The sequence below is a fragment of the Phyllopteryx taeniolatus genome, chromosome 1 (assembly GCF_024500385.1).
Source record: "Phyllopteryx taeniolatus isolate TA_2022b chromosome 1, UOR_Ptae_1.2, whole genome shotgun sequence".
Taxonomy (NCBI): Eukaryota; Metazoa; Chordata; class Actinopteri; order Syngnathiformes; family Syngnathidae; genus Phyllopteryx; species Phyllopteryx taeniolatus.
In genome coordinates, this window is record NC_084502.1 from 4,237,496 (window position 1) to 4,253,852 (window position 16,357).

The following is a 16,357-nucleotide window of genomic DNA, read 5'->3' on the forward strand; positions in this document are numbered from 1 at the left end:
TTTTTTAAATACCACCTGTCCATCTCACAGCGAGCAAAATATGACCATGTTTCTGTTTGATGTAAATCATTCCAAGTGCTCAAGTGTGTGCAGTGCCTTAACACGATGAAAGATACGTCCTTGATTTGACCTTGACTGCCCTTGTGTAAAGAGAGGGTGGTGGGTAAATGCAGCAAGGGCTGGTGAAATGAGTCACAAGAGAAGACTGGGAACCCAGAGAGTGACACGTGTGACGAACGACTCAGCTGCTGTGACCTTATTTGCAGCTGGTCAAAGGCCATCTTTGGGGTTAGCCAATCAGAACAGGAAGATTTTGATCAAAGGTTCAACAAGAGTCATAAATATCTGATTAGCTGTAAGTCAGGAAGAATAGTTTTGTCCCTGTGCACGCACTTTTGCCTTGTTCATTTTTAGTGCGACTGCTTTAGGAAGGATTTTGTGGCCTACTTGTCATGGCGGAATGCCTCTGTGAAGTTTAGCTGAGATTGTATGGAATTTCTCAAGTGGGGAGGACTCATCGTAGGAGTCCTATATAGAAGTTGAAAAGTTTCTTCGAAGTTTTAGTGGAACTTTGGCTCCAGGCTGTAATAACGTCAGTGACTTTTGTTGGACACCCGAATGTCTGATGTGATTTTTACACACTAATTGCATGCCAAGCACAAGTCTCTTGTAATTTTAGTGCGGTCATGTATGTTCGTGTAGCTCAAACATCTAACTGCGTGGTCACATACCAGAGATCCACTTGGCTGTCAGCAGTTCACATTTTACCCAAAAGATCCCCCCATGCTTTGAATGGTACTATTCAAGTACCATGCACTCCCTAATCAAGCCTGGAGGGCCGTGTCGTCTCAGCTAAAGTCAGCTTGACCAAAACCTAAAGATGTCATGTTTACATGACAACTGTTGTGCTCAAAACAGATGTGTGCATCCTTTCTGTAGTTCTAATTTTGTTTTTACATTTATGTAAGCAGTAGTTAGGCATCAGATCAGCAAAGCTTATGGGTGCCGCTGTACTTTAAGATTGTAGCGCCCACAAAGTGACATGTTGTTATCTGTAGTTGCTTAATGGAGACTATACTCTGGATATAATTAACATGTAGTTGTTATGTGATCCAGACTGAACTGTAGTAAATTGCAGCTACATCACTTCCAACTGCGAGCCCTTTGTTATTATAATAAGCTGTGTGTGTGTGTGTGTGTGCGCGCACATGCACACGCACGCATGCACACATACACATTCACACACGTCCTTACTGTCTCGCACATATCAACCAGAAAAGATGCTCTCAGTTTCCATTGTCATTTGATGTGTAGATTAAAGCACCTTTCCACATTGATCTCCCGTTCTGCTTCAGTATTTCTCCTCCTTCTCTTTACGTGACTGTCATTTTTTATTAATTGTTGTTGTTTTTTACGCCTCCCTGCCGCCAGTAACTATGGAGACGTGCTTTTTGCGGCATGTCTTATTTGTAGGTACAGTACATCTCAATGACAACAAAATAAGAGAAACTTTTTTCCACATTATTACAAACTTCTATATGACTTTGAGGGTATGGCTGTTTATAGATTTGGGGCTCAAAAGTGGGCATGATAGTCGACTCATCAGGTATTGGGGATTGTGATCACTTTTGTGCAATTGATAGTTTATTGACTGCGTCTTGATCTGCAAGTGAGTCAACGGGGTGCTCTTCCCGAGTCAAAAGTCAAGGTCACTGGGACCTCATAGAAAAACTGGACATACTCTCGCGTTGGAATACAGGACTTGTATTCTAGCGACAGAATGCAATATGGATTTTCCAATGAATGTCAAATAGAATGAAAGAGATGAAGGGACAACATACGGCAGAACCTCGGTTTAGAATGACCCAGTTTATGAACAATTTAACTTATAAACAAAATTTTTGAAGAAAAATTACCTCGGTTAACTCACTAATTTCGATTCACGAGCAGTCTTTGCATCAGTCATGAAGACACAAACAAAGAAGACTCACAACTACTATGACTCAGTTAAATGTTGTAATAATAGTTGTTGTTCGAAGAGGACAAAAAAATATGCCTGTGAGTATTGTCATATTGTCCGTCTACATGTTTTGATGCACCATTTCTGTTCAAATATCTGTTCAAATATTCAAATTCAAATATAAATTCAAGTCCAAATGTAGCGGCATTGCTAGCATTAAGCTAGCGGAAGGCAAAGTTTTGCCATTGTTTTAAATACACAATTTATAATTCTCTCTTCTTTTTTTTTTTTTTTAGTTTTCGTGATGTGGGAGTGCCGTTTAATGGCTTGAAAACGTTTCTTTTTTTTAAAGACTGTTTCAGTGTCTGTCAAACTGCTGCTTGTTGTGAAGTGAGTAAATTTTTTGCACATAAGTCAAAGAATCGGCCAAACGACGGCTCATTTAACCAAAAAAACCTTGTCAGTCACTCGGAGCTCAAGGCGCAAATCTATACTGATGTACTAAGCGTGTGTATGCGTGCATGCGTGTGTGTGTGTTAATCTAGGCTGCCACCGTGTTTGTGTTACGTGTGAATCTTAACACGGATTTATCAGTGGCTCGCAGACACTCCGTCAGCGCGAGCGGTTGGGAAAATCCTCTTTGTAAAGTAGGTCAGAGAGTTGCGCCGCCGAGCGAGCGCCGGGTTAAGCTCACTTTAGCATGTCTGCTAATTATATTTGCTGCCCTGTGTGCTGAGTCACGTCCCAGAAAATGCTTCACAGCCGAACTGTACCGCTGGAGGGATTGGGATCAGTCCATTCGTGCTCAGGTCATCAGGGTGCCAAAGGTTTTTCACGATGTTCTTCAAGCTGGCATGTTGAGAGAGTCCGCCTCGCAGGTCTAAGGTCGGGTGTTTTGCCTGTGCTTATGGGGTCTACAGAGTTTACCCCGCCTCTAGCACAAACATAAGCATAATCTTAGAGCAGCAGTTGTCAACTTGTGGGTCGGGACCCAAAAGTGGCTCTGGGAGACATTTTGGGTGGGTCACGGACACATCGTAAAAAAGTACAGGGGGTCCTCATGTTACAGCAGTACAAGACCACACGCTCACCTTTTTTATTTGATTGTGTATTTGATTGTTATATTTATAGCCGAGGAGTGTTTGTCATACAACTCTTTACTGTAGTAATAACTTTGGTGAAAACATTATTTTGCTCCATTTCATTATACAGTAAGAATACAAACAATCTCATCATCTCGTTCCTGGCTGAATGAACTTAATAGTCACCACTTCCTAAAAATACTATGTAAAAACAATGAGGCACTCCCTTGAATATCTGCGTAATGTATGTCTAAATTGCTGCAGCCCTGTGTTGTATCTTCTCTCGCTTGAAACGTTCCGATATCTTGAGCGGCCTATCTGCTCGTTATGGCAATTTCTCTGCAATATCTCGTCATGTTGCCATTTTTCCACACTCACTTTCTCATGTGTTTATTCCCAACCTTTCTTTTTCCACTTGGTGCTCCGTGGCTCTGTTTCACGTCGCTGTCATCGTACCAGTGCGTCTCGCACACAGCCACTTGCTCACGTGGTAGGATGGCACCTCGCTGTCATTGTCTATCGTGAGTCGGTATAGGTCTTCTAATTTCCAGCCTAAACGTCTTACGCCACCTCGCAGAGGCCTCCGCTGTTGACCTACATACCTGTCATATCGTGTGGGTGTCCGCACAAAGAAAAACCATCCTGATCCCCTTTCACTGTAACCTACGGTATTTATTTTAAATATTCAAGGCTCACACTCGCTGCTCTACTTGTTTCCCAAGCTCACTGTTTGCATTAATACACGTTAATTATTGCCATGTGGGGATCAATAGGGATGCAGCAATACTACTCATAATCGGACGCCCCGATACTACGACACCCGATACCAGGCTGTCATAGACAGTACGTACTATACCATTTTCCACCCCTTGAGCGTGTGGCCGTCCTTCAAAAGGAGTAAAGACGTGCTTGCTTCATGCTGTTTATTGGTAGTTGAAGTTTATTGTTAAACTGAACACAAGATAATAACAATGACACATGTTGTATATTTAACCAAACACATCCGCTAGCTTAATGCAAATACAGAAACTCTGGAGACTGGCTAACAAATGGCGTCAATCTAGCAGTATAAACCTTTAACTAACACGAATGGTGCAGCAACATATACAGAAAGATGACATAACAGTACTCACATGCATATATAATTCTTCCTACTCGGTGAAAAACGAGTTACAATAGAACCAGTGTGACAAGTGGCAGCCATCTTTGTGGAATTTTCTAAAAACATGGAGTGCTCATTGCACTTCAAACGTCACTAAAATCCTCCATAAGAAGTAGATTCACGAAAGAAAAAAAAAAACCCACACCACACTGCTCTTCCCACGAAAATGTTCCACTTGCGCTATTGACAGTCGGGTTTTTAGGGCAAGTGATGACGTCACGGTAATTTGGAATCATCGTTTTGGAGAACCTCTGGGAATTTCGAAATGTACGAGGTTATTGGTGGATATTTTGAGCTGAAACTTGTCAGCGAATCAGCGAAGGGGTTCCCCGAGTAGCAGACGAAACGAAACGGTGGAGGAGGTTTGTTGAGAAATGATGAAGTTCATTCATTTTTCATCTTCCGTTCCGCTTATCCTCACTAGGGTCGCGGGCGAGCTGGAGCCCATCCCAGCAATCTTCGGGCGAGAGGCGGGGTACACCCTGAACTGGTCGCCAGCCAATCGCAGGGCACATGTAAACAAACAACCATTCGCACACACATTCACACTAAGGGCAATTTAGAGTCCTCAATCAACCTACCATGCATGTTTTTGGTATGTGGGAGGAAGCCGGAGTACCCGAAGAAAACCCACGCAGGCACGGGAAGAACATGCAAACTCCACACAGGCGGAGCCGGGATTTGAACCCCGGTCCTCAGAACTGTGAGGCAGATGTTCTAACCAGTCGCCCACCATGCCGCCCAATGATGAAGTTACTATAGATTATTTTACTCAAATTTAAAGGGGTTTTTCTGACCAGATGTTCTATCAGCAATATCACACAAAAACTTTTCCCCAAAAAGGAATTCATCCCATCACAAAAAGCTAATTCTCCTGAACCCATCATCAGATGGAATCGCAAATTGTACGCTCTTAAAGGCGTTCGACTTCTGCGGTAACACTTTATTTCCATCATGTCACTGTATTGTCTTCACCGTTCTATCCTAGCATGGGTGGATCGCTTCAAAGAGACCATCATAGTTACAGAAACAATCCGAAAGATGCGAGTGTGTGATGATGAATACATAAAAGTGAGTCGCAGAGGAAACAGCTTCTGGGCCTCATCCTGCGGACCTATCAGTATTCAGCAGAGCACCAGTGCCTCTGCTTATCAGGATGGACCCGATCTGGCCTGACTGTAGTTTCCGTGACGGTCATGTTTCTGTTTTTTCCCTCCGTCAGTGTTGCGTTTGCAGGATGTATCTGTCCGTTTAATCCCAGAGAAACAGAAGCTGCTGTTTGAATTGTGCTTTCCCGAATGACTTTGTCGTCAGTATCTGTTGTTCTTTCCATATGGTGTTTGCACGGACACGAATCTGTTTTATATGCGCCGCTTTTAACCTAATCTCTCTGCTCTCCTGTCAGTCAAACCACATGGCGTGACCCCCCCCCCCCCCCACACACACACAGACTCTTCACTTTGCTCCCTCCATCGCCGCCTTCGTCACTCATCAACATCACAGAGGCTTTTCTTTCATCTCCAAAATGTCTCTCAGCACAAGCTGCACTATCCGCCGCAATTTTTTATTTTTCGCTCCCTCCTGAGAACACCGCAGCTTGCTCATCGGCACCTCACCTCTAGCCTGACCTCCTAAGTGAGGAAATAAACCGAGCGGGTCCAGCGTTTGCTGTGCGGCCGAAGGTCACCTCTGTGTGTGAGCGATAAAAACATTGAGGCTGTTTTGACAGCCGGGCAGCTACCACCTGTTTCCGCGCTCCCTCGGGCTCGAAACAAATGCACAGATTTAAAAAAAAAAAAAGAATTATGGTGTTTGAAGTCTTTTTTTGGTGTTGGGGGTTGTGCTTGACACATTGCAAAAATGTACTGTGGTGCCCTAAGATGTAAGTTTCAATTGTTTCTCAAATCAACTTTAACCATTGAAATGAATGAGAATGGCATTAATGCATTCCAGCCTCCCCTCGCCAACAAACCAACAAAAACAATTTTAATAAGGAAAATAACACTCTATAATATTGTACTTTATAAAAACAAGTCGTGATAACATGATTTACATGGAATGTAAAGAATTAAACAGTTTGGTCATCATTCTGCTGTGCACGACTTGGCCACCGGGGGCAGTATAATACAGTTATGCAGACACAAACAAGGAAGCGTTTCATAACTCCTGTAAGTGACTCGGTAAGCTATGTGTAATATTATCTGTCTACATGTTGATGCACTGCTTGTGTTCAAATATCCGTCGCTGAAAGGGTCATAACATTGCCACATAGATGCTATTCATTCGCCCATCTATGGCCTTTTGCATTGTTTGTTAGCGTTAAACTCACTGACTTCCCTAAGGCAAAGCTATGTGGTGTACCGTAATTTCTCGTGTATATTGCGCATTTTTTTCCACAAAAAATTGTCAAAAGTCAATAGGGCGCATAATACATGGGTATAGGGGCAAATGGAAAAAACTTTTACATTTTATAAATGTATGCCGCCATCTAGTGGTTATGAAAAAGCTGTACACTTTCATTCCAAAATCCCACCGCCACCTACTGGTTATAAAAAAGGTGTAGCCTACACTTTCATTTCAATATGACAGGGGTACGTATGACTGCATATATGTACAGTTGTGCTCATAAGTTTATAAACCCTGGCAGAATTTGTGAAATATTGTTTTTTTTTGACTGATGACTGAACAACAGCCATCATTAATTTATTTTTGGTTATGTTTTGTTTAATGATAAGGCTTTTCTCAAATGCTTGACCATTTAATTTGAATCCCATTCAAATAAAATTAAGTGTGTTTCGCCTGGCCCTTCATGTTTTCTTGAAGGAATTGTACCCATCTTACAAATTCTGCCTGGGTAATCAAACATATGAGCACAACTGTGTGTTTTCTAATTTACTAAATAAAAGTCGGGCTGTGAATTTCAAAATAAGAGCAAGTAAATTAAAAAAAAAGGATTAAGTGTTCAGACCAAGCGCTTAACTTCAGAATAATTATTTGAAAAAAACCTAACAAAATACAAATACAACAAAATTCATGTTTTGATCATATGGGTAGAAGCAAAATCATGCTTTGTAAAAATGCATTATACATAGGTAGAAGGGTTTTCCAGAATTTTGAGGTCAACTTTGCGTATTATACATGGCTGCGCATTATACACGAGAAATTAGGGTAATTGTTATTTTTGTTATGTTTGTTTTGACAGTAAACGTTGTGGGAGTGGCGGCAAACAACTTTTTTTCATACATTTGTTAAAAGCTGCTGCTTGCTGTAATGTGAGTTGAGTTCATTGCCACCATACAGCGCTTGCATGTCAAATTTCTCCTTGCAAGTTCGAGCAGAAAATCGTATCTCGAAAAACTCTGAAATCGGGACACTCGTATCTCAAGGCACTATTGTATTTTGCTCCCACCCTGCCGCCATCTTTCTGTTTCTTTCTACTGTCATGTCATTCCATGTTTTATTATTATTACCTCTCTGTTTGTCTTTTTAATTCATTCCACAATTCGTGATTTTGAATTCTTTGTTTTCAGTTGATTTTATTGGTGGATTTGAGCCATTCCCACTCTACCATGTCAATGAGAAACCATCTCATCTCCTCCTAAAGCCAGTGTCCCTGTAAGTACGGATGCGTTGTCAGCCAGCCATATGTGTATGTGCGCGTCCAGGTTTTCGAAAGGCCACACTAAAGCAGCTGCATGTGAATATTCCCCTCGCTTTTTAGTGGTTGCATACATTTGTCACTTTCACGTCAAGGTTGCCTCTCTTCCGCAAGGTTGCATATTCCATCTCCCCCAAAATGTTCATCAATCACAACATTTTTTTTTTCTGATCCACAGTGGTCGCTCATGCAGAATCGGGAAGTTGGGACTCTGGGGTTCAAATTTTTTTTCATGTGTATGCGTGCAACATATTCTCATCTAACACCGTATAAAAAATTCTAATCAGTTTCAAGGTCAGAACAAATAAATACGGTGACGCATATAACTGTCCTTCTATGAGTACAAAGAAAATGAACTTGTTGAAATGCTAATCTACGATTCAAGATTTCAACTTTGTTTCTTCTTCCTGTTGCTAACATTCAATGTGAACAAGGAACATCAATATGATTATACATATTGTATACGTTTATCTTTTGCGTATCATGGACATTGTCTTGAGATTCCGGACTTAAGTTTCGTTGATTCATGTTTCTTTGCTTTGTATCGTGAATCTCCTTTCCCTAAAGTTTCTCTTGAGGACCTTTTAGCCCATTTTTATGTAGCATTGTTTTAAAAATAAGTTTGCTTATGGCTTGTCGGTGATTACTTTAGAATAGATGTCATTTACATGTTTTTTTTGTGTGTAGGTTTCATGTTTTCGTTCCCCCCCAACCCCCTGTTTGTTTTCTCTCCAGGTCTACGTAAATAGAAGATCATCTTGGAGGGAAGTTGACGCTGACGTTGTTTGCCACAGTTTGACCCGACTTTTAGTCCCACAATTTGGGGAAGTGCTCGACTTTCCTCCCCCCCCTCTCACTTTACTTTTTTAAGTACTTAAAACATGGCACTCACTGATGGGCTGCATGGAAAATACAACTCAGTTTAATTGTCTTCCTCTTTATTAGTTTTAAGTGTCTGTTTTCAAGCAACTTTTGGTAAATGTTTTTGTATTGTATTCTGTGCAGATGTGCTGTGACATTCTCATCAGCACAACTGTAGAGAACAGCATAAAAATACCTTTTGTTTGTAATCGGCAGCAGCCCAGCGTTCCCACTCTGTGGCACTGTAATAATTTTTGCCTGTCATCGCTATTTTGGCTCGGATTCTGGCTGGATGGCTAAATTACAGTAGAATGAAACATTCCAGTTTACTTTGGGCCGGGGTCTTTTGTACATACATGCACAGGCAGAGCCGGAAAAAGGAACACACCTCAAAAGTACACAATGTAAATAATGCAGTGATGGCAGGAAAATTAATTAAGTTTGATGTGAAATATCAAGAATGCAAAACTTAAAGCATGCAGGTTTCAAAAGTTTTATTTGTGGAGTCTTATTGTTTATGATTATTTTCACCCACAACCAAGTCGCTGTCACTGAAGTGTCAGGTGTTTGTGTTTGGAAAAAGCGCTGGAAGCTCTACGTGGGATTGTGATACACACTTAGCCTATTGTGAATGAAACTTCAACAAACCTTAGAAATAGAAATAGCAGGGCGAGAGAGAAATGCATGGCTCTAGCTGAGCCTGGCCTGCCATGGATGTTCAGCGCCTGTTCTAGTTGTAATGTTTTTACAAAGGAGTTTCATACTTGAAAAGAAAGCACTTTTGTGCTACAAGTCACTTAGTGGGAGACAAATCCACTGTTGCCTTACTGCCCTCTGGTGTTTACTTTGTCCATGTGCAGGAGCAGAAGGGGTGATATATATATATTTTTTTTTTCTTTCCCCAAGTACAGTATTGTATTGTTTTTAGAGGCCGTTAAAGGTCATTTTAAAGACAGAAAATAAGGAGAGGAAATGTTGCTTTACTCAGTAGTTTATTTTAAGTCCACTTGTTTTCGACACAATTTTTATCATTCAAGGTTTTGTTTTCTTAACCTCAGAATCAGAAATGTTTTGGCGCTCACAAATTTATTGAGTGAAGCTTGAAGATCAAAAGAGTTGCGAACAAAGAGCTTTCCTTGTTTTTGCTCTATTCACAGACCATTTTGTCTATTCTTGGCAGTTGGTTGTCAGATTCCTGTAATATTCTCACTGCCGGGTGGTCGCAAAATATCATCTCAGCCCAGTGCTTATTTTTGACCATATAATGAACTACCTTGTGCGTGATTGGTCAAACATCCTTTGCCCGAATGCAAATACTGTGTCTTTATTTTTGTGAATTTACACACTCTAGTCCAGTTTTTCCTGACTTTGATGGCGCTAAGGCATTAGAATGCCACAAAATGTATGTATACTGAAATAATGATGATATCTCAATTTACTCAAAAATTGATTAGTGTGAAATCTGGGCCTGTTAATTGTATGAATGGCAACAGGTGGATAGTTTTTTTTTTTTTTTGTACCTTCTATTTAATTATTCTGCCTGACATGTTACATCGCTGGTATCGATAGATGAACAAAGATATATTTGTAATTAATAATTTTCAAACAAATTAGGTGAAATGGGGCAATTTCTCACGGCACCGCTGAGCATCTCTCATAGCACCCTGGTTAGGAATCACTGCTCTAGTCTTGTGTGTGCGTGCATCTCATATTGTGTCATAATCTGTATTAGAATGAAATGTTACTAAATCTTGCATCTTGGTGCAATGTAGCTTCTTAAAACTGTTCTGTGTGCTAGTTTCCACTAAAAAAAGATGGCACATCTTTGTTGCCACTTTTGTATTTGTACAGAGAGTGTTTTTCGTTTTCTCTTTCAGTGTTGCCTGAACCCAAGGTGATCAGACACTGTGTCTCTTTTCCATAGCTGTTCTTTGTGTTCATGCAAATAAGTGTTTAACAATAAAAGAAATTGTTCTCTTTCAGTCGTCTCGTGTCACTGAGTAAAAATCTGTGTAAAACCCACGTTAAAATTGCCACACCGATACTGAGCAGCTCAAAATGTTTATTGTGGATCGCATTTAGTTACTGCCGACAAAAGCAGCAACCTACGAGAGGAAAGGCGCTATTTGTCATGCAAGGCTCCGGATAGCGTCTCAGGACATGAAGGCGCGGACGCTGCCTCTGATGACGGCTCTGCAGATGGGGCAGTGACGCAGGCTGGCAGCGCAGTCGCCACAGACCACCAGATGACCGCAGGGGATGAACACGATGGACACCAGTTTGTCCATGCACACCTTGCAGGTCCTCTCCTCCTGCAGCTGCCTCAGAAGCTCTTCGGGACTGGGCTCCCTCACTATTGAAACCAGATACAGTATGTAAAAAAATAATTTGCTCAAAGTTGAGTGAAGTGAAAGACGTCTTTGACCTTTCTCTCTCAGTGGCGATATCGTCCTCACGTTCCCAGCATCAGGGCCTTGCCTCCTGTCAGGCTCTGATGTTATGAAGTCAGAAATACCATATATTGGTTATTACTTCCTTTGGCAAGCACGACGGAGGACTGGTTAGCATGTCTGCCTGACAGTTCTGAGTTTCAAATCTCGACTCAGACCTTCCTGTTCGGAGTTTGCACGTTCTCTCCATTTCTCTATACATGTTTGTCCCCTGTGATTGGCTGGCAATTAACTCCGAGTGTACCCCCACATCTTGCCCCAAGTCAGCTGGGATGAGGATAAGCGGCAGAGAAAATGAACAGATGGATTTCCTAACGACATTTACCGAATACAGGCACTCATCTACTGCTGACATCATTTGTGTGCCCAGCACAAGGGTCCCCGTTACATTTAGAATAGGTTTGCTTTATACATTCCTATAATTGAGATCTCGAGATCGGCCACATATTTATGACATATTTCGAGAGGCTAAAACCCAACAATAATGCCCTTCGTATTGGAGATTAGTATATTTGACATTCATGACATATTTGTGAAAGAGTCCACAGTTGATGAAATGGTAATAGTATATCCACTTTGCCACCAGGTAGTCACACTGTCAATCACACGACTGACACATACTGTAGAGACAGACAATCAATCACATTCACAACTACAGCGAACCTAAGGACCTGGGGAGGAGGCAAAAGGGAGAACATGTTGCTAAAGCAATAACGCTAACCGCTTCTCCATTGAGGTCACCAGTGTTGGATCCCAAGTTGTTGTTGCAGGGTATAAAGAGAGGAATCCTGATGATAGTGACGTTACCTCTGCTCTGTGGCCTTCTCTGCCTGTCCTCCTCCTCAGCTTGTAGCACATCACTGACCAGGCTCGACACGTGCGAGTAGTGTTGGCCTGTCAAAAGGTACTTGGTCTGGACCAGACTCTCTACCAGGCTGGCTTCAAAGCCCATCTGGAGCACCGTCTGCACCACTGGGGAGAGCATGACTGACGACGCTGCCAAACCGCTGACCACGTCTGGGAGATGAGAGAAAGGAGACAGGTATTACTATTACTACGCAAGGTATACAACACACCGCACACACACCGACAATCGGAGCAAACTAGATCTTTTTTTTATCTTCTTTTTTATGTGCCTCCCAAGTCATTCAGCACGATAAAAATGACAAGGAAAAGAGTTTACAACCACAATGTAGTTACCAGAAAGGACATCAATCATTTTAGTTTATTGTATTTCTCCTTTTATTATTACTACTACTACTCTGTGGCACCATGCTACCTCTCACAGGTCAGTCTTGGTACTACAACAGACTTCTTTATGCATGTGGTGTGCTGTGTTGGTCATCTCAAGTACACCACACACTAAACGAGCAGCAAGTACACTGCGATTTGTCCCCGTTTTTTCTTTGTTACTTACATTAAAAAAAAATCAGTAAGAACAGTTTTTTTTTAAAATTGGTACGTGTCAGTGGCAGCTAGTCAACAGAGGGTGCTTGGGTGCCACCCCACCATGCACAGTGGTCACCACATTACTTTTCTTGAATTAAAAAAAAAACGGAATAAAATAATTTCGAAATATATGTAATTCCATTTTTAGATGAGCGGTTTAAATACAATATAGTTAATAATAATTCAAATGGTTTCATTCATCTCTGTTGTTTGATTTTGTGATGTATTTCCGATCTGGGGCACACAAGTCTTTATCCATTGACTCTTGTTGGAAGTTGAAAGACATTCAAAGCAATCGATAGGACCAAGGTGGGACGCGACATTTCAGCATCACGAGCTGGCCAGCGTCACATCAGAAATGTGTCAGCAATGGGAAATTAAAAGGGTATAAATACCTTTCATACAGTAATTCAAATGTAGGCTAATAATTTTGTTTAAAAGATAATTGAATGATGTCGTTACTTGTTAATGATGTTAATGTTGTTTACATCCTCCAATACTTGTCACTATATGTGTAATTTATATAACACCAGTCACCACTGGTATGTGTGGAAGGTCAACAGTTAAATTTGTGCATATTTAGTCGGACCTTTATACAAGTCACAATGCTCAATTAATCTTCAACATGGCAGGGATGATTTTTAATAATCAAATTTGTGATCAGACAGCGTCACATGTGACTAGTGACTTCCAGTATACAGTACAGTATATCTTTTGAAAAAATGAATTTGCATTGCTTTGTTTTATGCTTATGCACATTTTATCCATCTAATTACTCCAAACAGCTCATGTAATTTCACATGCAATTAACAATGTCTTCCAAACAGAGTCTGCTCAAGCTTATTTTTTTCCAAACAAAGTGGCACCAGGCTGTGATTCAAATCATTCAATCAACTGTGTGCAGCCGTTATTTTCTCTTTACTGGTCACATCTTGTCGTGCAGCCCTAGTTTCTTCCTTTCATGTGAACAATAAAGGCAGCACGTGTTTGTTTGCTTTGCACCGCATACACAGATGACTATTGGCATGTAAGCAAAATAACAAATACCTCCCCTTCTGTTTGCTGAAACCATTTCATACCATTTCTGGAGCCAATTTCTCTGCCAGTGGATGTCTGTGAGCCACCCTGAAGAATTAAAGCGGTTTAGAATTTAATAAATGACCGCTTATCACAATTCAGTCATGGCGCTAAGTGATTAATGATGATAATGAGCGTAGCATTCCAAATAGAAACAGATAAAAGGGCCTCACCACACTCTCACCCAGATGGAAATGAGCATCCTGGATGTTGCTGATATATTCCTGTCCTCTTGACTGGATTAAAAATTCACAACTGAAAAATAACACAACCATGCTATTTTACTTTCTGTGAAAGCACAAAATGCATTTTACGCATGCTGTAGACAAGGCTTTGAGATGATGTCGTGGTAGCTGCCTGTGTTGTTACCGTGGGAACCACTTAGCGTGTTCCTGCCAGGGGTCATCTCCTGGCTCCCAATTTCTTAGACCTCCGTCGCAGTAGAAGCACTTGACGTTGTCGCCGTGACCTGACACGAGACCATTTTTTTTTTAGCAATTAAACACAATTGGACTCATATACAGTTTAGCCCAATATTATTCATAACGTCCCACGTTCCAAAAACATGCATGTCGGGTTCGTTGAAGACTTTTACAAGGTGGGAATGTGAGTGTGAATGCTTGTTTTCCTATGGGGTGTCTAACTCATTTTTATCATGGGCCATACTGTAGTTATGGTTTCCCTTAGAAAGCCATTAAGACCGTGAAACCATATACAGTAAAGGTGTCAACTTCAGAATTATTTTTTTCATTGCTATCACTACCACAACTTTCTAGCTTTTGCTGCTTTCTTTTGTCATTTCCAGCCACAAGATACCCATTCGCTGAAAAGAAAGTCACTTATTAAGAATACCTTGGAGCTTAATAGTAAACATGCACTAACACAACAAAAGCATACTTATTACCGCCATCACCATTTGCAGAATTACACAAACGTATTTCCACAGGGACTCAGGTCAGAAAAGGATTCCATTGAATTTTGGTGCTAATCTGTATACAGTTCACTTTTGTTCACATTGCATTTTGAAGTGAAAATCACAAAAGTCCTATTCTAAAATTAGCTCACCAGCGATGTGACATTGTGATTTCCTTGGAATGTTGTAGAAGTTATCATTTGAAAATGTACACTTACAGTGTTGTAGAGAAATAAGTGTTGCACATTGATTATTTTTTTTATCCTTTCCTACTTTCGTCATTAAAAACTATTGTGAGAAAACATTAACATGATCAGTGTCATCATCAATTATGAATAATCATAAATAATTAAAGTTGATTTTGAGCAAATTTGTTACTTCAGTAGCGTGTTGCAAACTGGTGGGCCTTTGCATTAATCAGTACCCGAGAAGTGGCTCTCAATTTCCAAAAGCTCGGTGACCCATTATGTACAATATGCTGTTGATACAAATTCGGATGGTTTGATCTTGGCGGAGATCTGCGCACTTCTGAGTGCTAATCTCCATATAAGTGCATCTGAGCGTCCCCTGCTCCTTTTAGCAGCCCCGGATGAGTCCAGGGTGTTCTCTTCACAACATCATGACTCAGCAGGACAATTATGAACTCTCACAATGAGGGGTCACTCCAGCACTGACTAGGTCAAAGCTAAATATCTGGCCAATAATGAGGATATGCAAATTGTGCTTAGAGTGCGATATGGTAGGGAAACAGATGACGGACAATCAGCACCTGTGTAGAAAAATCCAGCTCTGGCAAGAACATCTGGCTGGACCGAGGCCTCCGTGGGCCAGTTGTGGAAGGTCGTGAGCCGGGAATCCTCCGCCTCCATCTCAGGGTAGACCGCCTGCCCAGCCGTCCCCTGGTCGTCCATCGTCATCCTCTGGAGTTGGCTCAACAGCTGTCCGTCCACGGAGTCCGGCGATCCGGCCAGCAGCGGAACGTTTCCCACGGCTCGGCCCAGTATGAAGCTGCAAGTGGGGAAGTGGCGCTTGTGCTCGGCGGCCGGGCTGTCTCCTTGTACCCAACATCTTAGAACGCCACCGCAGCAGAAACACTGGACTTTATCTCCCGGACCTAAAAAGAAGAATCCCGCCTTGGCCAAGTCTCCACGTGTGACGGGAGCGTCCGTCGGCCAGCTCTGAAATGTCCGAAGCCTCTCGCCTTCCCTGCGCATCTGAGGCTCCTCGAGAATGTACAGCATAGTACTTCTGTCATCTGTCATTGTGGAGCGTGAGAGTATTCCTGTGCCCCACATCCCTTCTGCGGTCCATAGTGGAGCGCACACTGAAAACCAGTGTAACACATCCGCTCAAATATGATGTTCTGTGGGGGCCTGCATGGTGGCCTATGGGAACCTACATTCTGGAAAAAAAAAAAAAAGGAAAAGGAAAACACCCAATGCTGGAACGTTTTCTCATTGGTTGCTCACTGAATGACTGCCAAAACATGCCATGTTACTCCTCCTCTAAAGACAAATCATGCCAAACATTTCAGAAAAGATACTTTCACACTTTTAGTCCCTCGGGGCAGCCCTTCTGTAACTTTTTACACCAAGTACCACCTCAAATAACAGGCAGAGGTTTTATTCCTAAAAGGTATAACTAATATTATTGTAAGCCCCTGTAACATGTAGTTTAAACATTAAACACTGCTCTTAAATATAGGAACATTTTCAAAAAGTACTTAAAGTATTCAGTTCAAATGT

General features: G+C 41.6%; 2 protein-coding genes across 4 annotated transcripts in view; one reads left to right on the forward strand and one right to left on the reverse strand.

Annotated features, from left to right (window-relative positions):
- The window catches only part of nkain4 (sodium/potassium transporting ATPase interacting 4), a 43,797-nt gene extending 33,092 nt beyond the window's left edge, over window positions 1–10,705 (forward strand). For 2 of the 3 annotated variants that reach the window (XM_061758739.1, XM_061758900.1), the window contains 2 exons: window positions 7,735–7,819; window positions 8,598–10,705. In XM_061758739.1, the coding sequence (XP_061614723.1) occupies window positions 7,735–7,819; window positions 8,598–8,607 (95 nt within the window). In that variant the 3' untranslated portion in view covers window positions 8,608–10,705. The remainder of the gene's footprint in view (window positions 1–7,734; window positions 7,820–8,597) is intronic. The other variant, XM_061758818.1, reaches the window with a different exon arrangement.
- Window positions 10,706–10,765: 60 nt separating this feature from the next.
- birc7 (baculoviral IAP repeat containing 7) lies at window positions 10,766–16,136 on the reverse strand. The gene is made up of 7 exons (XM_061758606.1): window positions 15,382–16,136; window positions 14,069–14,168; window positions 13,873–13,954; window positions 13,702–13,747; window positions 11,981–12,190; window positions 11,149–11,214; window positions 10,766–11,076 (listed from the first exon to the last, which is right to left on the reverse strand). The coding sequence occupies exons 1-7, from the start codon at window positions 15,905–15,907 to the stop codon at window positions 10,877–10,879; spliced, it is 1,230 nt and encodes a 409-aa protein (XP_061614590.1). The 5' UTR covers window positions 15,908–16,136; the 3' UTR covers window positions 10,766–10,876.
- Between the last annotated feature and the right edge of the window lie 221 nt (window positions 16,137–16,357).

Excerpts from the sequence above, each read along its gene's own strand:
- birc7 (XM_061758606.1), bottom strand. The coding sequence starts at position 15,907 with ATGTGGGGCACAGGAATACTCTCACGCTCCACAATGACAGATGACAGA. Across the intron at positions 14,169-15,381 it reads AGCTGGATTTTTCTACACAG|GTCACGGCGACAACGTCAAG; the intron begins GTGCTGATTGTC and ends GTCTCGTGTCAG. Across the intron at positions 13,748-13,872 it reads TCCATCTGGGTGAGAGTGTG|GGTGGCTCACAGACATCCAC; the intron begins GTGAGGCCCTTT and ends TTAATTCTTCAG.